This window comes from Lontra canadensis, unplaced genomic scaffold, assembly GCF_010015895.1.
Source record: "Lontra canadensis isolate GAN:19392208 unplaced genomic scaffold, GSC_riverotter_1.0 scaffold44, whole genome shotgun sequence".
NCBI lineage: Eukaryota > Metazoa > Chordata > Mammalia > Carnivora > Mustelidae > Lontra > Lontra canadensis.
In genome coordinates, this window is record NW_022631038.1 from 4,100,465 (window position 1) to 4,126,408 (window position 25,944).

Here is a 25,944-nt window from a genome sequence, read left to right on the forward strand (position 1 = left end):
TTACCAAAGAACTATGGAATCATAGTTCTTTTTCACCAAAGAAGGATGCAAGGAAATCTGTAAAATTTGTGGACACACAGACCTCTTCTGAATTGTCAAAATTTTGAACAACCAGATGATCTAGTGCCAAGTCTCTCTGAAACTATTTTCACATCTGTGAAATGTAAAGCTTCCCTGTAAAATCCAAAATTCTACTATTCCACAACAAGCTAATTCTGCAATAAGCTACCCGGTGTTAGGAGAAATTAAATGTAGCAAACCACTGACATCTGCAAGGCATATGAACTGAGACCTTCAGAAAGCCCTACAGAATATACTGTCCTTCATGAAAGCTGGTAAATTATTTAAAAAAAAATTAAGTGACCCCTTTAGTATCTTCTGGATTCTATAAATACAGCCCAAATTCATTAATAAAGCTATGAATCCTTCCAATAAGGAAAAGAAATGAACTCTACACTTAATTCAGAATGCCATTTCTGTAGTGACATCAACCTAAGTCCCCACAACCAAAACGATGAGGGAGGACGACGTCCAACAGGAGACACGCAGGACATGGACACAGCACGCTGAGCCGTGAGCGGTGGCCACGCTGGCACAGCCCAGCAGAGCACTCTGACCTTCCGGCTAGAGCACAGAGGGCCGAGGGGACTAGGGTGGCATCGGTGAGAGCGCCACGGTGAAGCAGCGCATGGCCAGGTGCGATGGAAGCCATTTCCCACCGACATTCACGATGTCCATCCCCGGATCCAAGCGCCTCCACCTCCCAGGACAGAGCTCGGACGCTGCCGGAGCCTCAGCAGGACTCCGAGCAAGCGAGCTCAGGCACGGGTGCCGGGAAGCCCGCTGTCGTCGATAAAGGGGCCGTCCCTGAGGGACATGAGCTGGCTTCAGGACCCTTCTCTGGGAAGCTCTGCGCTCTGAAGAAACCACTTCCTGACAACACAGTGGACAGAGGGTCCCTCCACTGTAACCTCACACCAAAGAAAGGAAGATACTTCCTAAGATTTCCAAATCAACCCTTTCTCATATAAAAGTGAATTAAACAGCGATATGAATTAACAGTTCACGCTGATATTTCAGATAAACTTTTAAAGACCAATGATTTTCTAACTAATGACGATTTTGCTGCAAGTCTGATGTCTCCCCTTACCAGCACTACCAGTAAGAGAGCCGTCTGTCCAGCGTTCAGTAAGATTTTCTCCTTCCCTCAGTGGAGCACTTCTTTCCCTGGCCACAGGACCAGGTACAAGTCTTTAGCACTATGTTCGCTTTGTTGTGCAGAAGTCACACGACTGGGGGCATCTGAATGTGGGAAATGATGGTCTTACTACAGAGACCTCAAGGCACAAAACTGGACCGAAGCTAATCCGTAATGACGGCAGGTGCACTGCGGGCGCCACCTCAGCCGGTTTATGCATGCAACGATCTAATGGACATCTGCGGATTCACCACCAAAGCTGAGAAGGAGAATGCTAAATTCCGGATTTTAATTTATCTCGACCTCGTACTTCCAGCTGTGAATGATTACTTTCTTAAATTTTCTTCTCATTCTTTCCTTATTTTCAACATCAGCTCCCAACAGCGGAACCCACTTGATTAAGCCGCTCTGGCTGTAAGCACTTCCCCGGTGGCACCAGGGCCAGGTGACAGGAAGAGCACAGCAGAACCGGACTGGGCCAAGCTGGGTGTCTGGGGCTGGAGCAGCGGCCTGACTTCGCAGCTCTGACTCAGTGGCCTTGGAGCCCATCCGTTTTGAAGCAGAATGTCCAGAGGAACTGAAATAATGTCTGATCACTCAGGCATCAACAATATTATGAATGCTAACGCTGTAAAAAGTTAACAGCCTACAGAACAAGTAAGAGCTCTGTGTGTATAAAGACACATCTTCTTTACTCTGCTGAGGAGCCCACAGCTTTTCCAACAGGCAGAGAAGAAGCCCCATCGTGGATAGGGTGGGTCATTGGGACCCTCTTCCAAGTTCAGATGGAGCAGCCCTGCTTTTTCATTTGGTATTATAAGGCTATATTCCATGCACTTTTTTTTTTTTTCTGTTTAAGCAAAAAAGAAAACTCAAAAATTCACTGAAGCTTTGAAGTACATTCAGAAACCATAATTGTAAGTACTAATAACAAGACAATAAACATCGGGGTAATTATTTTGTTAAAATGTTTCCTCATCTTCAAAATCTGGTAATCATATAAACAACATATTTTTTAAAAAGCCAAACCATAAATTTTAAAAACCTTGATATCCAGCAATAAATCTGCCACTTCCTATTTGCTGATAATATACAACGTACCCATATTACTTAATTATAAATATCAAACGAGACAAAGACATTTTGAATGCTATGAGAATAGAAAATTATTAGTTGTAATTAACATGAAAAAAATTCAGGTTTAATTTAAATAAAAACTTTCATATGTATGTTCTGCTGAAACTGTTTCCCATAATCATTTGCTGAATCAGCTTAGCATGGAAAAAGGGTACACATATTATTTAGACATTAGCAACTGAAAGCATTTTATACTTGTTCAACTATAAATTCGTGTTCATTTCAGCACAGCCCCGAGAACTGAGAACACGTGCCATGCTCTGCATCACAGAAGAGATGGAAGGCCACGGTGACTCAGAAGAAGGCACTGACCTTGTCACACTAAGAGGCAGGACCATCTACAGGCACAGAGAACTCTGTTACTCTGCAATACCTGTTTCACAGTGTGACCATCAATCACATATTAGACCAACAAAGAAAAAGTCCATCTTAAAAAAGAAAAAATTTCTGTGAAGACTTTAGTATCTTATATCTAACCATAGTCACTGAGTGTCAATCACCCTCGGAAAACCAACAGAGAAAGAAAGCCACCAACCAAGCCCTCAAGAAATTATCCAGTGTGGAAATAGGGCATATAGAACCTATTTTAAAAGGAAAACAACGGAAAATGTTATTAAGTAGTACACTAACCTCGGTGGGAGGAAGTGATTATAGAGAATGAAAATGTAGGTGAGGACTTACAGTGAGACAAAATCTGGACCTTGTCTGAAAGACCATACAGGCTGACCGACCCAGAGGACACAGAGCTGCGGCTTCCAGCTCAACGGGGTTGGGAACAGCACACGTGGTCTGCTCAGACTTTTCATGCTACTTTGGCCCAACTCCTCTATCACACGACACGCACCACCCCATGCCAGGTCTAGAAAAGCACCCATGAAACAAGAAAGAACTGCAATTACATTAGAACTCGACAGAAACCACTCTTTCTCTGAAAAGCCGATCTCTGTATTGAGATCATATGCTAGAAACAAATCAAAAATTAGCTGGACTCATGTGAAAGATCTAATATTTGACAGTTTTCAACCTAAGTGTTAACATACTTGATTGAATCTTAGGAGGTACTAACATTTTAGAAGCATCAAACAATATCATAGTTCTTCAGAAAGGGAATAAAAGATTGGCCAAAATGAAAGACAGTGCTTCGGAAGAACCCTGGGATTACTAGGGGACCAATATGTCTCATGGAGCACATCACGTTTGCTTGCTTTCTCCCGTCAGCACTAAGGCTGAGAGAGCCAAAATACCAGTGGAGATACCCTTTGTATTAAGCTCACAACTGATTATACAAGTGACCCCAGGACCAAGAAACTGGGGGGAAAGATCTTAGAGATGTGAACCCTTGATTTCTCCTGTGAGAACTCTGTAAGGAAACGTAAACACCTCGTTTCTCATCTGTTAAGATGATCGATCACATTTGCTTTAATCCAACTTTATAAAAATTACTTCAGAAAGGTTATAAGTTTCCTGAAAATTCCTCAGGAAAAATTTTAATCTTGGACTTTTATAAGCAACTACCAAGACATCATGAATATAAAGAACCTCTCACAAAAAGTACTGTATAATGAAACTGTATAAAAGTTGGTAATTAAGCATAATTGAAGGCTGCAGTGAACATATAGGCCTTTGTTCTTTTTAATTCTGGCACTGACTGGGAATTAAAGATAAGAGCTTAAGGCATATTTTAGTCAGAGTCCAGATGTATAAGCCTCAGTGTTCTAAAAGTAATTTAAGTGAAATAAAAGAAGAGAATAGCCAAAAATATTCTAGATGCCTGCCAGGAAAAAACACCTATATTCTGAACATTTAACATATTTGATTGATCGTTAAGTGGAATCACTTATTCGTTGACCTTAAAAAAGGTTAAAACAGAAGATATTCTTATATCCAAGCTCTGACTGAATTCCTAAAGCATAGCAAAAAAACAAAAACAAAACAAAAATGCTTAAAAATTAATTCATCACAATAAACAGCACATGCAAAAGAAATTTGAACATTCACACTAAAAAAGGTATAGACAGTTCACATCAGCACAGGATTTGGCTGTCTTATTTCTCATTCTATATGGGAGTAAGAGGAGGCAACAGATTAAAGCAGATGTCATGGTAATAAAGACTATCAGTACTAAACCGTACATCTCTGGTCTAATAACTCACTGAACTAGTACAGGATGACATAATTATAATGTATGCAGTATTATTATAGTCTTCTGGGTTTCTTTTTTTAGGAGCCAGAGTGGGGGGGATAGAGGAATTCCGAACCATACACATGTCTACCCTTTATTCACTGATGTTCCACAGGCAGATGATGAAAAACAAGATCAATCTGAGATGGAATAAGAGGGAAAGGGACTGCTTTAGCACAGAGGCCTGGGGCCAAGCCTGGAAACAGAAAACACCTGGACCAGTAAGCAGGAGAGATGCGATGTACTCTGAGTACATACGGCAGAGGGCTGGGGAACCACGGGAGCAAGAAAAGAAGAAAATGGGTGATGGAGTTGAGAAAAGAACGTGTCTAACAAAATCAAATGGATGATTAAAAGGCTAACTTGCAGGGGGCTCTGCAGCACGATTCTGGAGCAGGACGCTGGGGCTGGAAAGAGGGAAGGGTCCCGGCAGCAAGCCAGGGACAGCAGACCGTGCTCGGCAGTACCCGTCCCCGTGACGACGCTAACCCACTGGCCCACAGTCTCTCCCTGGGGCCCGAACCCCACACTGACGGACGCATAATTCCAAGAGCTCTGCCTTCCCAGGCTTCCTCTGATGCACAGAGTCAAAGGCAACTGCCACGGGACTCGACGTTCTTTTCAGCCTGAGTCCAGTCCAGTTTCCCAGGCTCATCCTAACTCTTCCCATAATCCCTGAGCAGTAAATGAGTTTTGTCTTTAGAAGAGATTGGTTATTGTATAGGTGTCCATAATGTGTAGAAAGAAAGGGAAGAGCTACACAACGATGCAAAGGTGAGTTTTAGGGCCGAAACAATCGTGCACAAGGGTTATTATGGGAATTGCTGATAAAGGCATCTCATCGGTTCACTGGCTTATTCTTGCAGTAAACATTTACTGCCTCAGTTACTACTGTGTTCCCAAATCTAGATGGTACTGGTGCTGAAGGATGATACAGCCTCTGTTGTCGTGCCCCCAGATTTGGGGGTGATGGGACGCGTGTCAGGACAGAGAGAGAAAACACACATAAAGGCAGAAGAGAATTCTGTTAGGTATAAGACTCTGATGAAAAGACAGTATGGTGCTATTTTAGGATGGATGGCCCAGAAAGACCCTTTTGCAGGGCTGCATTTTAAGCATAATCTGAAGTTAGAGCCTTCCCAGCAGAACACGGTCGGAGCCCTCCGTGAGGTGTGCACGAGCCTGGCATGTTCTCCTCCCGTGGGCCTGGAGTGACGCAGGACGTAAGGCCGGGGAGAGCTGTGTCAGGTGAAGAACCAAGGCTCCACAGACTGTGTATTACTTAGGAAACCGTCACCAGTCCGAGCATAATACTCATGTTTTTTAAATGCCCAAGAATTAAATACAGAGATGAATGTTCAATGACATGCTGGCTTAAAATTAAAGAATAAAGTTTAGAAAGAGTAAAAAACAATCCTACATTTCTGTAACATACATATATATATATATATAAAACATTAACACTTACAATGCCTCTGCTGCCAACATGAGAATTTCCATTAAAGTAGGAAATACTGCATTTGATCAGCATAACGGTGATGCCCCAAGAGCAGCACTCGCTTCTGATGCAGCTAGAGAGGATGCCCTGGTAGGCAAGGGAGGCAATCCCCCTCCGTTCCCCGTGGAGGACGTGCTAGCTATGTCTGCTCAGCACACCTGAGTTGCAAGAAGTCTTCAAAATCAATCATCTTGAGAAACAAAAAGCACATTTGCAGCAGCACAAGGAAGTACGCTATGTTTTCATACCACAAAGCAGGACAGCTTTTAAAAAAGTCCCGTAACAGGACTTCACGCCACTAAACACACTGCCCCAAACCAAACAGCTGAAGGCATGTGCACTCACAAACACTGACCCTACTTCACAAAAACTCCCATCGCGAAACTTCCCCTGAATTATGGGAGCGCTGATTTATGGGAGGTGGTTACAACATATTGCTTACATAAAATGGGAATTTGCCCTAAGGGAAAAAATGATGAGACCCGAAGTAACAGCAGTAAATAAAGTGTGTACCATGAAGCCCACTGTCTAGAGATGGACTATAATTCTGATACTGAGCTTCCCAGCAGTAAACATAAAGAGGAAAATTCAATTATCTATGGGATTTGCTGGTACTTAGGACCAAAACGACAAGTGGTTTCAAGAAAGGTACAACCTCTCCCGGAACTAAGACCAGAAATAAACTGGCCATATTTTCATGAGTAGCAACCTAAGAACTAACTTAATAATAAAGATAGGAGTTTTATAAGGTTACTCCTTCAAACATCCTTAAATGTAAGTCATTACCACAAAACCAAGACGACCATTTTACTGGAGGAAGAAAACACAAGCAAGGCGGGAAGCAAAGGGGCTCTCTGGCCACGGAGCTGCCCAATGGGCAGCGGGGTAGGAAGGGAAGGGAAGGAATACGGATTCGGGACTGTCAGCAATCGGACAGATGTGCGGAATCCAGATCCTCCACGGAGCTTCTGAGTGCCTCAGCGGAACCAGGCAAAGGCATCAGCCCTAGATGAGCTCTTTCCACCCCTTGCGGGATGAGCCACAAGAATTATCTCCAATCAGGTCCAAATACCTCCCCAGAAGTAAGGTGTAAACTTCAACCAGCAATGAGGATCGGAGAACCCCACCCTCTAGACCACTGACACCTCCATTAACTTCCACCAGGAAAATTCATCAAGTCACAGTTAGAAAATACCCATTTCAGTGAGAAAACTTTTGTCATGAAGCAACCATAGAACATCTATATTACCCATTTAATTGAGAAATATTTCCCAGATACTGACAAGATATCTTTCGTGGAAAATATATACTTATCTCTGTATGTACCTTAATAAACTGTCAGCTTAAGTCATTAAAATATAATAGGAAATTTCTAAAAATAATAAATATCCCTGGCTTTAGATGAATTGAAGCGACTTCTATCTATCTTTCCATGTAGAAGTGATTACTTAGCAGTGCTCTATGTCTCTTCAGCCCTACTTGTGCATAGGAAAGCCATGGCAAATGATCACAGGGTACTAATTCTACCCTGGATACTGTCTGCAGACGGAGAAATGGGGAAAGACAGAAGAAAGAGAGTTCTGAGCTCATGCATTACTAGGATATCAAAATATGACAACCTTCCACTCATCAAATTCAGTAAGCTGAAATGGAAATAAGACATGTTCTCCTCCATTTTGGCTCAAGAGAGTTTTTTCTGGGTGTGTGTGTGTGTGTGTGTGTGTGTGTGTGTATACACCAGAAAAATATCTCTCTCTCTCTCTCTCTCTCTCTCTATATATATATATATATATATATATAAAAGCAGAGAAGAGTCCCTAACTGCTTTATTCTTCCTAAATTAAAAAAAAACAAAAAAAACACACCCTGCCAGCCACTAGAGTAAAAGAAGAAATAAGAGGGAGACCAATATACAGTAGGTGAGTAGGGGTGAGAGCAATCCTGAGGCCAGCAGACAGAAAGGAACTGACAGGTTTGACAATGACCCTCCAAAGAGATCATGTGATGCTCATTCAACACAGAGTAAAGGATCTCAGTGCATCCATGAGAGTAAGCTACCCATTTCAGTGGTAGAAGAGAACAGTGTTTAGCCTACAGAAATTCACAAGGAATAAACACTGAGGAAGATGATGGTCCTTTTTCTTTTCTTTTTAAGTAGGCGACACACCCACCACCCAGAGTGGAGCCCAACCTGGGGCTTGAACTCAGGACTCTGAGATCAAGACCTGAGCTGAGATCAAGAGTCAGAGGCTTAACCCAATGCAGCACTCAGGCACCCTGATGATGACCCTTTAATAAATAAAATACATGCAATTATGATAACTTAGCCAAAGGAACTTTCTTTCAAATGGGCAATCAAGTGACAGTAAGAGGAGTTAATCTCACTCTCTTCTGGCAGGAAAAATTTGAAACTGTTTAAATAAATGTCATTCAGAGTTTTTATAAAATGTGCTATTCTCTCACTGAAAAGTAACCTAAGTTTTTGGGGTGCCTGGGTGGCTCAGTTGGTGAACTCTGTCTTAGGCTCAGGTCAAGTGCCCAGGGTCCTGGAATCAAGCCTGGCATCCTGGCTTCCTGCTCAGCTCAGCAGGGAGTCTGCTGCTCCCTCTCTGGCTCACTTTCTCTCAGATAAATAAATAAAATCCTTAGATAAATAGATAGATAGATCAATGTAACCTAAGTTCTAATAACCCCAAACTATTGTTGGCAAAGTTTCAAAGCCAACTGCATGTGCACATCTACATGCTTTTTCTAGGAATGTCTGGGTTTGGGATACTTTCATGTTTCAAGAAAAACGGTGATTTCCATCTGAACTGAAAAGCAGGAAACCGTGATGCTTTCATAAAATTCCAACATATAAACATTTCTGAGAAAGGAGAGGAGACAAGGCCGACCCAATGCCTAGGGGACGTCCTGTGCAGCCCCCAGGCTCAGAGCAAAGGAGAAGCAAGTGTCAGAGCTGCCAGGGCTTCCACCCACAGTTAGTCTTGGTGACACCTGGAACCCAGAAACAGGTGGGGGGGAAGACTGCACTCATCAGTAAGATCAAAGGTACCATGGAAAGGGAGATGGCCAGCCACAAATCCCAAGTGTCTGGAAAAAGGAGCTAGAGCCAAATGAGGAGCTAGAGCCAGCCGGAAGGAAAAGAACTCAGGAGTCTGAAGGAAGTCTGGGGAAAATCCGTTCACCTGAACAAAAGCACTGATCAGCCCTGAGCCCCCTACCCCTCCGTGGGGAGGGGGGGGTTGGGTAAAAACCCACAAATGGACAAAAACGCAAGGCTGAGCCTTGTAACCTGAGCGGATGCTCCCAAAAAAAAAAAAAAAAAAAAAAAAAAAAAAATACTTCCATTCATTAATAACTTGAAAAAACAGGTACATTTCCTTTGATTATGAAATTATTTAGCTCTTAGACTCTCTGATGCATAGATACAATTTAAAATCCTCTACTGGTAAAAGTAGTTGGGAGGCTGGCGGAAGAGCCCTCCCAAGACACTGTCAGGGCCACTAACTTCCACTGGCACTGGGACACCACCAACTCCGGTTCCCAGGGAGTCCCTTCCCTTCTCCTCTTTACAGTCACTCAAAGCCCAGCTGACTTCCAAGTAGGAATGCCAGCTTTCTGCATTATAATATGGACCTGGCTTCCACAGGAGATAAACTTACTATGGCCTGGAGGTTGTGGCAAGTGTGCCTAGGCTCGTTTTCTACATTACTGTTAGCAAACTCAAAGAGTCATAAAGATACTTTGGCTTACTATACTACAAACAGAATTATTTATCTAAAATAGGAGATACTTCAGAATGAACTTGCCAATTAATTGGAGTTTATTATTTTGGAATGTAAATCAAATGTGGCTATATTTAGTTCTTTATATTTAAGTGTACAAGACTTCTGAAATACAGTAGTGTACTTACTACCTTAAAATAAGTTCATTCAAATTTAGGGACCAAAAAAAAAAAAAAAAAAAGTTGTTCTTACACACGCCATCACTTCAGGTGTTCATGAAGTCAAAACATATATATTTGAAATTATCTAGCTTTCTGTTGCTAATGACAGTCATGCTGACAAAATTTACTGGTTGATCAAACAGTTCAAGTATATGAATTTATTTGTAATAAATTATCATTTTTGCATATATCAGTCAAAGCACAAGGCCTAAATACTTGCAAACAAAATGCATTATTAATTTAATTGTCACAGCCTATTTGGCTAACTTCTATTACTATTTGCTATAATATGCAATGCCTAAGAGGGGAGAATCAAATTTAAAACATAAAAAAGTAAGCTGATTATTTTGTCCTGGAGAAATTAAAATATAGCAAGCTTGCAAAATTATAGCCAAGGCATTAATGTTTTAAATAGGTAAGAAAAAAATGTTTAACTTAATTTAGAGAACACTTATGCCCAAAAGTGATGGTTCAACATGCTGATAAAGAGTTTCTTTGTTTCCTAAAACCATTAAAAGGCATCAATTCCCTTTCCGAGGCAGGGAGGAAGGTGGAATGGGAGCCCTTTGGCACTGACTGTGCTAGACTTCGCTACATGAATGCAACCCTCCCCAACTCCACATGTCTACTGCCGTGGGGTCCAGGCCTTCTGACTATTTCTGGGCAGTAAGACGAGGTATCCTAAACGAGAAGTATTCTGAAACACAGAGGTCTTAATGGAAGCAACAATTCAATGGAAGATGTCCAGTTGAGAGGAACTCGACAGCCTGAACTTCGAGGGGCTCAGGACCCAGAAGACAGAGTCCGTGCCTTCCCACTTGCCTTTCCCAATTTTGGAACCAAAACTGTGTCTAGGCCAGAGAAAAAGCTTAACACGTCTCAAAGGGAAGAAAGACATGCCTCTTGCCTCTGTGCGGCCTCCCTACAGGTGCCAGGGGCTGAAATGAGTAGAAACAAGCAAGTGCTCCTGGAGCACACAGAAAAGGTAATGGGAACTGAACAGTGCACCTGGGATCTTCACTCTCCTGTCACAGGAGATGCCTACTGTATTTAAGTGCTTGGAGGAGAAAACTGTGTATATAGTGATGAAGTTTTCATTAGTATGAAATGATATGAACAGTTTTTTAACCTTTATTCATTCCTAGATAAAAAGCAAAATGACACATTTGAATTACAGTAGGGAGGTATTTTCTTTTTATTAATCATATGATCTAGACTGTTTTCATTCAAAATTTATTTGGGGAACAAAATCCCTAAGTACCCAATTGTAAAGATTCTCGGTGTCAGATAATTAGTCCAAGGAAGGACAATGGGATTAGAGTCAGAAAAATAATTCTAACATTCATTAATTATAAGACATTGCATAAATTATTGCAAATTCCTGAATCTCAGGCTTTAGATCAAAAAACCTGGAATAATAATGCACTCTTAATAACATCACAGAGTGATTAACTGAGATAATGCATGTAAAAGCAACAAAATATAGTACTTAAAAATGTTTTGTTTCTGCTTCCTTACACATTCATGAAACATAACTTAGACAAATCCCAAATCATAATGTAAGTAATACAGAATATGTTGAATTTCACAAATTATACATTCAGGATATGCCCAACACATACAGTTTGGTTCAAATTAAATATCATGCTACAAAGAGAAGTACCAGAAGTCAAGGTAAAGAGTAGGCATACGTGACACCAGCATTCTGCCCCAGCAGTCACGTATGAACCAAAACGCTAAAGAAAGCAATATGCCTTCGACAGAACAATCAAGTCAAATTGCTTGTAAACACAGAAATTGTTGGTAAGAGCATTTTCAAGTTTTTAAAAAGGGAATTAAGCATTTACAAGTAAGGAAGAGGATCTAGGAGGCCGTAGGCTGCAGAATGACGGAACGGACTACATCATTACTTGCATCTTAGAAAATTACTAAAAGCCAAAGGTTTCTGGGAGTGTCTACAGAGTTTCAGATACTGTCGTAGAGAATTGGGGGAAATCGACTATGTCTCTGAAGGAAGGACAGAAGAATTTTCACCAGCTCTGAGTGAGCTGCATATCTTACAGATTCAAAAATTTTAGAAGTAGCCATACTCACCTGCTAGCTGACATTGCTCTACTTCTGCTCACCTTAATATAATTAAGTCTATGTGATGAAACTAATTATGATACAGTAGCAGGAAAAAAGAAAGCCTGGCAGTTGATGACATAATAATTGTAGTGTTATTTTTCATGACATGGCAACTACAGTATTATTTTGGGGATGACACAAGATGTATTTCTTTTTTAGTATCAGCAATGCTTAATTCTACAGTAAGAATTTAATACTGTTTAAAAATCTCAAAATAAAAATGCAGGAAAAAACAGACAAAGTCTACTTTTACATTACTATTTTAGCTCGTCCGAACACAGTGCAGAGGTCAATCCCCTCCTAAATAAACTTTTCTACTGTTTCAAGTTTATTTCAGAACTTCACAAATCCAAAGGCCCTCAAACCTTTTCAAGTATTTTTAGGTCTGAATTTTAAAATTAAAATGACATTAAATTCTTATGGAAGAATGGTATGAAATACAACATCCAGCCCCAGAGTACCGGAAATGCTAACCATGATAAACTGACTTGATATCAATTCTAGAACTCACACCATTAAACAAAGCCTAAAATGCAAATATAATCATACTTATTAAATTTTTTCAAATGAGCGAAAATTACCTTTCTTTTGGGGTGCCAACTCCATGCTTGCCTAGGAGATGCGTATTTAAGTGCTTCTTCATGACAAAAGCAACCCTAAAGAAAGAAATAACAATAATTACAGAACTAAAACGTGACTCTGCTAAAAGCATATCCACAAAGTACTTAACAGGCACTGAAATGCGAATCTAACATGAAATTGCACATTACAGCAGCACTCCTGGTAAACAAGACGCTTGCCTACAGATCACATGTACTGTGATACCTGAAAGCCAGAAGAAATAACCGTATTTAAATGAACTGGTTCATTGTCTTCCTCTGGTGCACAGGGGCGGAAACAGTGACTGTACCTCAGTCACCGCCTTCCCCGTCTTTAGAGAGACAAAGTGACTCCCGACATTGTAATCCTCACTGCCCCTTAGTTGATCCCACACTTCAACCATGGAAGGAGTTTGAGAAAATGTCATTTTATTAAATATTTAAGGGACTGTAAAGAGAAAATAGATAGCCTCCATGAAGCTTCCTTGAAAACATGGTAATAATTTGAAAAGAGGTTTTAAAAATGATGTAAGTGTCTAGTGTGTCTGTGGCACATGCAAAAAAAAAAGTACTTCAATGCCAAGAAGATATCAATAACTAAAACAAACAAAAAGTATTATGTGACACGCTATCTTATTTTATACACAAATCAGCTTACTTAATTCAATTTTGAGGACATAAATATGAAATGGACAGGAATCAAAAGTCAGTCCATGGAACACCAGTCTCCTTCTGAACACATTACAACATCAATTTAATTACATCGTGTGATTATTTAGAACAATTTAGATCTCATTCAGAAGCATCAGACTAAAATGGTTCTCTTGATAAGCCAAAAAAAAAAAAAAATTAATGTTATAACTTTCAGAGTAAAAGGGCTTGCAAACAGTTTTGTTAATTATGTATTACAGCTGTCCTTCATAAAGTTAATTACCAATAGCTGAAAGGCAACAGAATCTATCTGCATATGTACATGAAAGGCATGACATATGCAAAAATATGATTTTAATTAGCATTCTATGATATGAAGGGCTACAAATCAAATTGGCATGTTATAAGATTCTTAACATTAAATACTGAATTCATCTGGACATGTTTGCACAAACAGGCAATGTAAGGCTGTAAAGTACTATGGCCTTATAGAAGAGACATGCCAACCGCTAAGACTGAAAGAATTTCTAAAAAGATAAACACCTCTCCCCGCCACCCCCCATGTCTGGTCTATTTTGGTTCTTTTCCTATAATATTAGAGAACCTCAGTTTTGAGGCTAAAATAATATATTTGTAATTTTTAAGTGACTGTGAGTTCATTATTCAAATACTGTATTTGTATATACTGAAAACGGCATTCATTCTTTTTTATATATTAGGTAATAACTATGGACAATACAAGCTTGACACTATAAATAACTGAGCACACTATCAATCATTAAAATGGAAAAATAACGACTACATGTAAAGAATCAAACTGTGATGATATATAAAGGCTTAGCAAAAATAACAGTACAAGATATTCTTTATTTGTTTCTGCTTGATTTGGACAAAATAAGTAACATTTTTCATTTCCTTAAAAAAGAATGCAGTAATAACAACAGTCCATTTAAGTCATAACTTCCCTACTGTCCTCTATTTTCTTATAATTAAAAAAACATAAAGCTAATAGCAAAGAGCAAAGGTTAAGAACCCAAAGTTGCAAAGCACAGCTTATTTACATGACTAAGTATAATTTAAGAGATGTGAGCTTAGAACCACAGGGCAGTTCCTGAAAGAAGAAACTTTTATTAATTAAAATGTGTAAGTTTTAAGAATTGAAACACAAATATTATACTTCACGGGGAAACAGACTGAAGTACAGAGAGGGAAAGCTTCTGCCTAATATAACTCTTAAACCGCTTGCTGAATGTCTGTAGACTAAACATCTGGAGGAATAACAAGTTTTATTATGGGAGAACTTTATAATACTAAAATACAGCTCAATTATACTTAAATGCAAAATGTTCATTCATCCAAAATCTGATTTAAAGTAAGTATAAAGTCTTTAAATTTGGAATACGTAAGTACAAGTAGCATCGAAGTCCCAAAGTCATCCTCAATTAAAAGATCCAAGTCAAGCATGACTAAAATCATCTTACCAACCTATCTGAACAGAATATTACCAGCAATCTGTGCTTACTGAAGGTAGTCTACCTCTCACTGCCGTCAACATAGTCTTGCTTTCATATTTTAACACAGCAATTGCTCTGGAAATTTCATCATCTATACATCACCAGAAATAAGACAAAAACAGTCCCAAATCTGAGAAGCTATACAGTCGAAACTGCTGGCTCCTGATGAACGCTTGTGCCTGTGCACTCACTGTGTTTCTGCACGTTTACTGGTCACTCGGGGTAAAATCAGACAGAGCTGGGCCTGCATGGAGCTTTCATTCTGCACCGCGCGTCTTCTGGAGGAGGTGGCAGCGAGCCCACCATGCCCCAGCAAGGACACCGCTGGGCACTCGGGCACGCAGTAAGTCACCGACCTGGACCCACTCCAGAGCACAGTGACAAAACTAGAGTCCCTACCTCAGAAAACGTGAAAACTAGTGATGGAAACAGACAAGAACAAAATGTAAAACATACAACGTCTTAAACACTATGATAAGCGGTAGGAGAAAACAAACCAACCAACCAATCAAGAAGGAAGATCTGAAGGGTCAGGATGGAATCAGAATCTTACACCTGACGGCTCCGGAGCGCAGTCTGTGCATGAAGGGGGCAAGGGGCCGGGCCAGGGATGGGGCGGGGCATAGCAGGCCACAGAAGGCAGGGCAGCCAGGACAGCTGTGGGGGAGCCCATGAGCAGGGGCTGCTCTCCGAGGCAGAGGCAGCGGAAGGCTAGGGAGGACAGGGCAGGGTGGAGGGTGGTGGGGGGAGCTACAACCCCAGTGAGAGGGGAGGCATCCCAGGCCCAGGGTCTGACTCCCTGCGATGGGGCTCAGAGCAGCCAGAGGGACAGGACTGGGGCAGGGGATGAGTGGGGAGAACTCTGAGAGGGGTATCCAACAAGAGGCCAACCTCTGGTCTTGAGGTCAAGGGCAAGATCCATGTTAGAACATACTCTCTGAGGCTTTCCATCTACAAATGCCCTACAATCTAAAGGAACACCTTGAAATAAAAAACTATGCTTTTCTTTAAATATGATTGATTTCCAAGTACCTAGAATTGCCTAAAATAGCGTCACTTAAAATTGTTTTTGGTGTCAAAAGAGCAGCACAGTAGTAACACTTACATCCTAATTAGAGATTTCTACTTTTCAGTACCAACATTTCATATTTTAACTTGTAATTTGAAACGAATTTCTCCTACACAATCGATGGGTCTAATCAGAACCTCTTCCTTTAATCCCTAAGGTTTGATCACTGCAGAATTATTTCCATTTAAGAGTCATGGAAGATTATCTGACTGATCTATTTAAGTGAATGAGATACAATACACGATTGCAGGGGAAGAGATGTGGAAAGCAACATGTGCCAAGAGCCAAGGCACATCAGCACTCCCTCACACGCCCGAGTCAGGGCATTCGGTGCAGGGCCGCAAGTCAGCTTTGCACAGACAGGTTTTCCAGAACTCGAGCCAAAGGGACAAGCAGCAGCAGCATGTTTGTGCGGTTTTGCTATGTTTTACGTGTGTCCCCCGTCTCTCAGTGAAGGGCAGATGTTACTCAAAGACCGGCCTGTACGAGAGACCATCCAGCTACTTGCTGGATGCTCAGGCCTTACAGGTCGCAGGAAAGACAAGTGCGTTGGCTTGTAAGCAGTTACAACCAGTTACAACCCACAGGACAGAGCCTTGAGTTAAGGAGAACCTGTAAGACAGCCGAGCGCAGGACTAAGGGGCGAGTGCGGGAACTTCCCTGCCAGCCCCTACTGCGGAATGGGGTGCCTCTCCCCACTCAGGCCGCACTGCCCAACTGCTGGGCAGAAGGCAGGCTTCACCCACCCAATCGCTGAGTGAGCCAGAGAGTAACACAACTGACAGCTTCCAGTCACTGCTGAAGAAGCAGAAAATTTAAAAAATTAAAAAAACAAAAACATAAAACAAACAAACAAAAAACAGACAAGCGGCAGGGGTCGCTGGCAGGGCCTGACCTAGAGTCAGACCCCGGCCACGGCCAGTGAGCGAGCCCATGCGCTCTGGGGCCTCCCTCGCAGCAGCTCCGGGCAGGCACAGCGAGCATGGGGACAGGCGGCCCGCAGCCCAGAGGCTCACTTTGGGAAGACTGAGCGCCCGTCTGAGTCGCCAGCCCCTGGGTGGAAAGGGCAGGAACACAGTGCTTCACGGGAGCCTCGTGAGAACTGAAGAAACCGCAGAAGCACAAGCCCGCGGGGAGCAGGTGAGGACAGCTGGTGAGCGGGGGCTGGTGCTCAGCGCACTATCCATAGGTGTGCTCCTCCATGCACGCGTGTGTACCACTGTGCGTATACATGGAAACCTACAGATCGTGTCAGTGACACAGTTACATCTAGAAGAAAACCAGCTTAAGGATGTCAACTACAAGAGCCTCCGTTCCTCCGGGCCAGTTAGCACCTTCATCAACACACGTGAGCGGCTTTGAAGAGATTCCCGTCGATGGACGTGAGATGACCTCACAGCTCGAGTCGGATAAACCCGCCGCTTCAGACACAGACACCACCTATGTGAATGCGGCCTGAGACGAAGCACGCACTCACTCTGCCTCCTCTACACACTATTTCCATCTGTTTATCTCAATCTCCAAGAAAGGCGGGGGAGGAGGGCTTCAGAAACACAGCTCTCCGAAACTAAGACAACAACAAGCGAAGACTAAGGAAGGGAGTGGTCACCCCCACCCTGAAGGCCAAAACCCAAGGCCTGTGCGCCCTGTCCCACTCCCTCCCGTCTCCTAAGGTGCATCCCGCACTCCACTGCAGCACTTTCTGTATCCGCCCAAAGATGCAGTTCGGAGGGATGTACCTTGGTTTTGGCGACAGGAGTATTCAGTGGTCCTCGAGGTTGAGGGAGAGCTGTGCACATCTCCCCTCCCGCTCTGGGACTCCATGCTCATGAGCTGCTTCCCCCTGGGAAGCCTGCGGGCTCTGAGTCCTCTAACGCAGCGCCGCCCCAGTCTGACTTGAGCCCTGCCCTCCATCCATCCCTTTTCGGTAACATCCCTATTAACATCCTGCAGAGTGGTCATCTGCGGAGCCGTCATCTGGAGGATGTCTGGCAAATGTGGAGAATCTGGATGAAATCTAAAGTTTTGGGCATGACTTGTAAGACCTTCATGATTTAGAACTCTGCTGTTTTTTTCTTTCTTAGCTCAGATTTGTACCTAATTCCCTAGCGGTCTGTCTTGGGTATTATTTCGCTCCCCACTGCATGTCCTGTTTCCTAGGCCTGGAATCCACACCCATTAACCCATTTCACCATTCTGCTCCCAGGCCTGACCCGAACCTTGGAGAGGCTCCTCTGTCGGCGCTCTCTCCTTACCATCTCACTGATGGCCGCAATGCCCCTTGACCGTTGTTCGCTGCTCTCCTGTCTACTCTTTGCTTAGGCCTGAGTGCTGTGTTGGCTTTTGTGGCCCCCGTGCTTACGGGTATGAAAACATGTGAACCCCTGGATGCGTGTTGAACTGAACCCCTTTGAACTGCACTGTAGTTCCTCTGAGCAGGGCCTTCCTGAGCAGATGGGTAGTGTGCAAGGCAGGTCCTCTTCCTGCTAACGTGGCGCCCGATTCCGGAGAGGCTCTAGCCCATGCGAATGAGTTAAAATGTTGGCGGTAGTGTTTATGTCTTGAACCTTTGAGCCCATGGTGGGTGAGAGCTGAAAGTGGCAAAGATTTATATAATGTTGAGAATGTGTGAGTCACTGCACTCTGTACTGTGCAAACAATCATCATGTTACGTCATCACACCCTTATTAGGCAGGAACAAGTACTATCATCCCATTTGATATACGAGGAAACCGATGGCGCCTCGTTAAATAACACGTCTGAGCTTCCCCGCTGAATTCCTGCTAGACCGGCGATGGCCCACAGGCAGTTTAGGTCCAGAGTCCTGTCTGAGCAGCCCCACTGTGAAGAAGTTAATGTTGATGGTGGGATGCACCTTAGGAGACGAAGGGAGCGTGACAGGGTGCACACCTTCTAAGGCAGGGGCCCCACCATTGGCCCTGGTGTCAGACCCTAACTCCGCCACTGACCAAGTGGGTGACCCAGCTCATCTCTTTCTGAATCACACTGAGCCTCTCCTTCCTGACGTGTAGTGTGGGGGCAATACTACTTACCTCAGAAAGCTGTGAAAACGAGGTAACGAAGATGCATGATATAGTCCTGTGGCCCTTCCACAGCCATCGTTCAGTGACCCGGAGCTGGCACATACCGAACACCGAGCACTGAACGAGGGCCTGAGTGGACTAAGAGGAACAAAGCGCAGTCTCCGTATCCTTGGGGTTTAAAATCCAAGTGGTGGAAACAGACTTCTGAAGAGGTCATGTCAGTACGATCAGGAAGAAAGAAGACACAGATTTCAGATAGGGCTGAGGGGCATGAAAACTTCTCAGCACCACAAATGGGAATCTGAGAAGTTTCCCTCTTGCTCTAAAATCAATAGCAGTGATCAACCAAAGCCATCTAATTTCAGGGTGCACAAAATCAGGGAAGCTAAGCACCTTAGCTTTCAACACTGCCCATATTTATAAGCAACATCCTAGGAACGCAGTATACCCAGTAGGCCTGACCAAAAACACATACCCAGAATATTAAGTAATGATTCTCCAAAGAACGATCACAGTCCATTTCCCCAGGTAGGTTCTAGATATACAATAATATATTATCAATAATGTGATTTGACATTTGGAGCAAATGTCACTTGTCATTAAAAATATATATGGAAATTTTTGCCATTTTGCTTAATATGTCTTTTTTTATGATTAATAAGGTATTACCATTCTGAAAGTGACTGTAAATGAAGACTACTTTTATACTATAGTTTTACATGTTAATTTCAGTTTTTAATGGGACAGTATAAAAGATAGATGACTTATAGATTTTCATATTGCTCTAAGTGTGTATTTCTCCTAATGACTCCACATCACAGGAGCAATGGTCCCTGAAAGATGTCTACATCCTAATCTCCAAAATCTGTTCAGATACAAGGCAAAGGGGAATAAAGGTGGCAAATGAAATTAAGGTTGCTAATCAGCTGACTTTTACGTCAGAAAATTACCCTGGATCATGTAGGTGGACTCAGTGTAATCACAAGTGTCCTTACAAGTGGAAGAGGTGGGCAGAAGAAAGGAGTCAGAGAAGATGGACCTAGAAAGCAGGGCCAGAGAGAGGCTCTGCTGCTGCTGGCCCCGAACATGGACAAGCTGGACTCGTCAGGCAAGGAATGCAGGTGGCTCCTATTAGCGGACATGCGACCATCTTCTTCCCTAAAACCTTCTCCCAATGGCTTGAGTATTTATTAATGAATCTTACCCACCTCAATTATTATAATGAGGGTGGCAAAACGATAATGTTCTAATTCTATTATTCCTCCTACATTTATCAGAAGGACACTCTTCTACAAAGGACTCCACCATTTACCCCTGTCTCTCTGCCTCATGCTCGCTCCCTTGTTTGTTCCTTTCCACGAATTTTAAATGGACTCCCGGATTTTCACTTTTATGTCACATTTTATAATCAATTAGTGTAATTAAAACATATTATTCTCAAACTGTCCCCAAATTGGTCAGTGGAGACCCTTTAAAAGCTGTCTACTATGTCCTTTTGACATCACTCCTCTTAGTGCTTGAGCATTTCTTTATTTTCTAGCAGAAGATGTTCTAAGCTCACCAGGCCCCTTCCCTGCTGCACACCTGGGAATCAGCCCTCGTTTCTTACAGTGAGGAGTGGTATTTACATAGCAAGATCCAGGTGCTAACTATGATGGCTGCTATTGGGATGTCACTGAATTGAAGCCTTTCGGTGCACAGAGCTAGGAAATAAATGAATCAACACACAAACAAATAAATACGGTGTGCATGTTTGCTGGTGGCCAGGAAAGGAAACAGACACAGAGAATCGCAACTCTTAGTAAGGAGTATTCATGACAATAATTGATTGCATCTTTTCATTATTCTGTAATAGTATGAAATAGGTTTTCAAGTGGAATACAAACACATTTTTGTATTTAAAAAAATCACATTTAGATACAGAACCAAAGTTTTCTAGTCAAACAATTCTTTCGTAACTCCTCGAAGCACACGTGCACCGCTCACTACTACTTTCTTCAGTCTCTACTGGCACGCTTCTTCACACAGGTTCCAAATCACCCGGAGCGCCCCTGCTTCTCACGACCGGCAGCTCCTCTTCCTCCTCTTACCCTCAAAGGGTGACATTTTCATTCTTATTCCAGAGTTGTAATTCATTTCCTGGGTATCATGCATAACGTCTTTGTGGATGACTCTAAAATCTCTGTCTGCACCCATGGCCTTTCCTGGGGCATTTTTTCTTCCCTGAACTGACAGTACCTTAAACCATGTCTGACCCTCAGTTATGATCTTTGCTCACGAATGGTCTCTCCAAAGTTCCCTAATTCTAGCACCTGTACCACCTTCCCAATTCAATAATCACATCCTCAGATTCATAAATCATCAGCTGTTTCTCACAACTGTTCTCTATCAAGACATTACATAGTTCTCTCTCTCTGGTATAACTGCACTAGAGCAAACCGCTTTATTGGAATGTGAGGGCGTCAGGATGCTCTCCATTACAAGTCACCCCCCAGACCAGCATCACATAATCCTTCCATAAATAGGTTCATACTGCATCTCAGCTCATGAACATTTTATGATTCCTTACTGAAATGAATAAAGCACAAAGCTTTAAGCAAGCAAATATTAGTCTTCAATGGTCACCTGAACCAGTTATCCCAATTTCTGGAATATACCCTAGAGAAAACATCTGAAAAAAAAGGCAAAAAAGCTACACTCCAACTAAAAAATACAAATATCCTAAGTGCTCAGGAATAATCCCACGCTTATATGAGAATGTCATGCATCAGTAAAAAGAACAGAACATTTTTCAAGGCATATTAGATTTAAAAAGACAAAAACATTACTTACAATGTAATCCTGTACTCTGAGATATAAACAAACATATATGTAAACCAAATACAAGTCTAAGTCACTTAACGTGAGACTTACTTTTATATTACTTACATTCTTTGCTTCTCTACACTTGGTAAAATTTTTAGAAGTAAAAACTAGCGCCTGCCTTACGCCTTGCGCGGCACACGCGTGCCCCTCAGTGCGCCCTCACAACTGAAGGAGCAGCAGCACAGCTGGCCCGGCATGGCCTGAGCCAGGAGCGACTGGGACTCCAAGAAGGGAAGTGCCCGTGACTTTTACAAGAAAATGTAAAATTCTTTTTACACAGAAGCTGAAGATGCAAACGCAAGATTCACACCTCCCGATCTCAGTGCAGAGCTCTTCCGGCCACTGTGCCCCTCCTGCCTCATGAAACAGTCCACCTCATGGGAGACAGGCAACCAGAAAAAGGGGATGCTCCAGACTCAAAGTATTCACAAATAAAATCAACAGTGTATTAAATACTGATCTAAATGAATAGGGCTCTTAACAAACTAATGAGTGAAAAAATTAAGTAGTTGATGTAGGATATAGGTTTTAGTTTTGTTTTTTTTTTTAATTCACTGAGATGAGGAAAGTACTCACAATATTTAAAAGGAAAATATTTATCCTATGATGAAGATACAAACAAAAATTAATGACCTATAAAACAGGTCAGATAAAAATAAATACAATGCAACTGGTTAACAAGAGTAATTATGCTTAGAAATAAACACAAAGATGCTGAGCACTATTAAAACAATGGCCAACAGGGACAGAGTACATCAGTTTTATTCTGAACAAAATCAAGATAAAATAGAGAGTTTACTTTCCAAGTGTCAGAAATCAAGATCACGCTATAGTTGTTGTTAAAATGTAAAATATGCTGCACAAAATAAAACAACATCTAAATGATGTACAAAAACTTCATTCACATAACATAGGAAATGATATATGTTACATATCTCCCTAAACATATTTGTAAACAGGTCCCCATTTATGTTGTTTTAAACATGATTTCACATAAGAACATCTTCCATCCACTTCTCTGTCCTATTCATTAGCATATTAACTTAGATGAACACAGAAAAAACCTGAAGTTTCTCAAAGGAATTCAAATCTGTCCAAAACTTTACATGGAAAATAGAGGAAAAAATCTACAATCATACAAGATTATTTACTCCAAAATTCAGAAGTTAATGGGTGTTAAGTAGCACTTGAAAATTCCTCAAACTCTTTTACCAAATCATTAATTGTTACGCCAAACCAATTATGTCCTTCATGACTTCTCAAGTATCTCAACACACCAAATGCCCTCTTGGTTATAATCACCGCACAGAACCCAAACTTCCACATTTGGAATGTACCCTTGTAATTGTACATAAATAAATTAAAACAAATTATCGACATCCCCAAATTTAAAATTACTGAGAACTCTTTAATACTCAAGTCTAATCACTGGGGTGCACGGGAGGGGCAGTCATTTGAGGTTGTGGGATCCAGCCCTAAGTCGGGTTCCACGCACAGTGTGGAGTCTGTTTCAGATTTTTTTCTCCCTCTCCCCACACCAGCGCCCCTCCCCACTCACACGCTCTCTAAAATGAATAAAAATCTTTTAAAAAAATTATAATTGTTTTCCTGAAAAATCACAACTTACAAAATTTTGGTTTATTCACAAAAACCAAAAACTCTAAGTGTCACCCATCTCCTGAAAGTAAGAGTTCTGTGTGCAACAAAGAAGCAGTGAGCTCTTAGACATAATGCAGCCTTAGCTACAGCAATCCATAACATTCCTCCGAGACACTGCAAGGTAGTACCCAAACCTGCACACAAACTCACACGTGCGCACACATGGCCTTTCCCACGTTCCACAAGGGAGGAAGGACAGACACCCAGAGAGTCAGGACTCCTCCTTCTCAAGGGTTAATTGCACTGTCGCTTAATAAGGCGTCCTATAAGAATATACTCTTAGTATTGTCAGAATTATACATATTACACCTTTCCAAAGACCTTAATTACAGACTTCCCAATATTAACCACATTTTTTCAGCAATAAGATTTTATTTATTTGTCAGAGAGCCAGAGGGAACACAAGCAAGAGGAGCGACAAGTAGAGGGAGAAGGAGACTCCCCGCTGAGCAGGAAGCAGGACATGGAACTCCATCCCAGGACCCTGAGATCATGACCTGAGCCAAAGTCAGACACTTAAGGAACTGAGCCACCCAGGCATCCCAACCACATTCTTAACAGTAACAAGAGCAATCACCTAGTAGGGTGCTTTTATTTGTGGGGAGGGAAATTACCAAGCTCTGTTCTGAGTGCCTACATACAACTTATCCAATATGAGTTACGTACATACAACTTATCCAACCTAACCGTTTCACAAGCCATCTGACAATGATAACCTGCAGCACACAGACTGCAAGTCGACTCCCCCAAAACCGCCCGGCCTGCGAGCGGCAGTCAGCACTGGACCCGGGCTGTCTGAGGGAGGCCCACACGCTACCCCTGAGCGCGAAATCTTCAGTGCTGCTTCTCTCCGTCTTATAAATTATAATTCACTTATTATTCCTTATTTCATATATCTGCTGCATTATTTTTTGTTTTTTAACTAAAAATCCCCCTGCCAAAATAAGGAACTCAAAGATGAAGTGTATTTTATTTCCAAGTTTACAAAACAACACAGAGTATCATAGAAAAATGTGCTGAAATTGAGAGTTAAAACCCTGGGCCTGTTCTAGGCTCTGCAATGAAGACGGACATGGGCCCTGGCTCAGTTCATAGCAGTGACAGGCAGGACCAACTGACGCTACCCCTATTGACATTACTTAAAAGACTACAACTGTACTACTGATAAGCTATAGGATGAGGACTGTCCTAACCAGTGAAATGGTAACTAGAAGGGAATCAGAACAAACAATGCTACATGGGTTCAGGATGGCTATAGGGAAGGGAGGGGAGGGAGGAAAGGAAGGAAGGCAGGCTGGCTGGAACAGGAAGACCAACCACAAGCCACCCTTACTGAAAACTCTCCCAAAGATCTGAACAGGAACGCTTTGCCTGAAGCTACCTCAACTCTTCTGAAGGTGGCAAAACAAAACAGTAACCCTCTGTAACCGTTAGGTATCATCGTCGGACTGGAAAGTGTTAATAGGGTCAACAGAAATTAAAGAACACACAGTGCCCTGGGAGGCAGCGCAGAGCAAGGCTTGGGACACACACGTCCCGGGGCTGCATCCGGCCAGGGCCTGACATAGGAGGACACCATCTCAGCCTGGTGCTGAAGTCTGTGTGACAGGCAGTGTGGCCAGGGCTGACCAGAATGCCGGGAGCCCAGAGAGCCCTCAGCAACTCTCCACTGACTTTAGGGCAATGAGGAAAAACAAGATCCCTCCCCAGAACTCAGCACACGCGCTCTGCGTTGCACTGGTTAATGAGACTCTCTGAGTCTCAGCCCCAACTTTCCAGGATAGGAAGACACTCCTCACAGGCCCATACAGGTATTAAAAATTACACACTAACACAGTTTACCATTTTGTTGACAAGAACACTGTACATCAAGCAGAGCAGTGAGTGTTTACATGGATTTCTCAGATACGAAGTATTACTAACCTCAATTTCCAAGAAAGAAAACTGGGGTATAATGGAATTACACCTAGCAATGGTTAGAGGAAAACCTATCTATATATGGCAGATAGAAGCCTAAACTCAAGTGTCAAGATATTGCAAAAAACATATTAAAGTCTCAATAAATGATTGCTATTAATAAATTAAGAGTCTCTTCTTACCCAAGCATATAATTCTGGTATCGTCCTTATTGATTAAATGTGCAGAAGCTAAAATACATGAGTATGTTTATGTCAAGGAATAAAACACCAATCAATAAATCCCCCAAACAAGGATTTCCACTTTTATATGTAATTTGTCTTCAAATTTCTTCCATGATATTTTATGTTAATCTATAACACAGTAACATGAAATGCAGTGGATGTCAGTATGGGACTGGTGACCAGCCCCTCATTTCAATTGTGTCTGCAAGGGATGAATGGCCAAGTTCAGGGGAAGCAGAAGACAGCAGACTCAAAGCTCCATCCGAGATCGCCTATTTCCCAAGACACACTCTTCGGTAATCTCCAGTAGA

General features: G+C 42.1%; 1 protein-coding gene across 1 annotated transcript in view; it reads right to left on the reverse strand.

The window, feature by feature from the left end:
• The window catches only part of TSHZ1 (teashirt zinc finger homeobox 1), a 631,926-nt gene that overhangs the window by 449,908 nt on the left and 156,074 nt on the right, over nucleotides 1-25,944 (reverse strand). Inside the window, exon 3 of the mRNA XM_032872214.1 lies at nucleotides 12,673-12,747. Coding sequence (XP_032728105.1) covers nucleotides 12,673-12,747 — 75 coding nt within the window. The remainder of the gene's footprint in view (nucleotides 1-12,672; nucleotides 12,748-25,944) is intronic.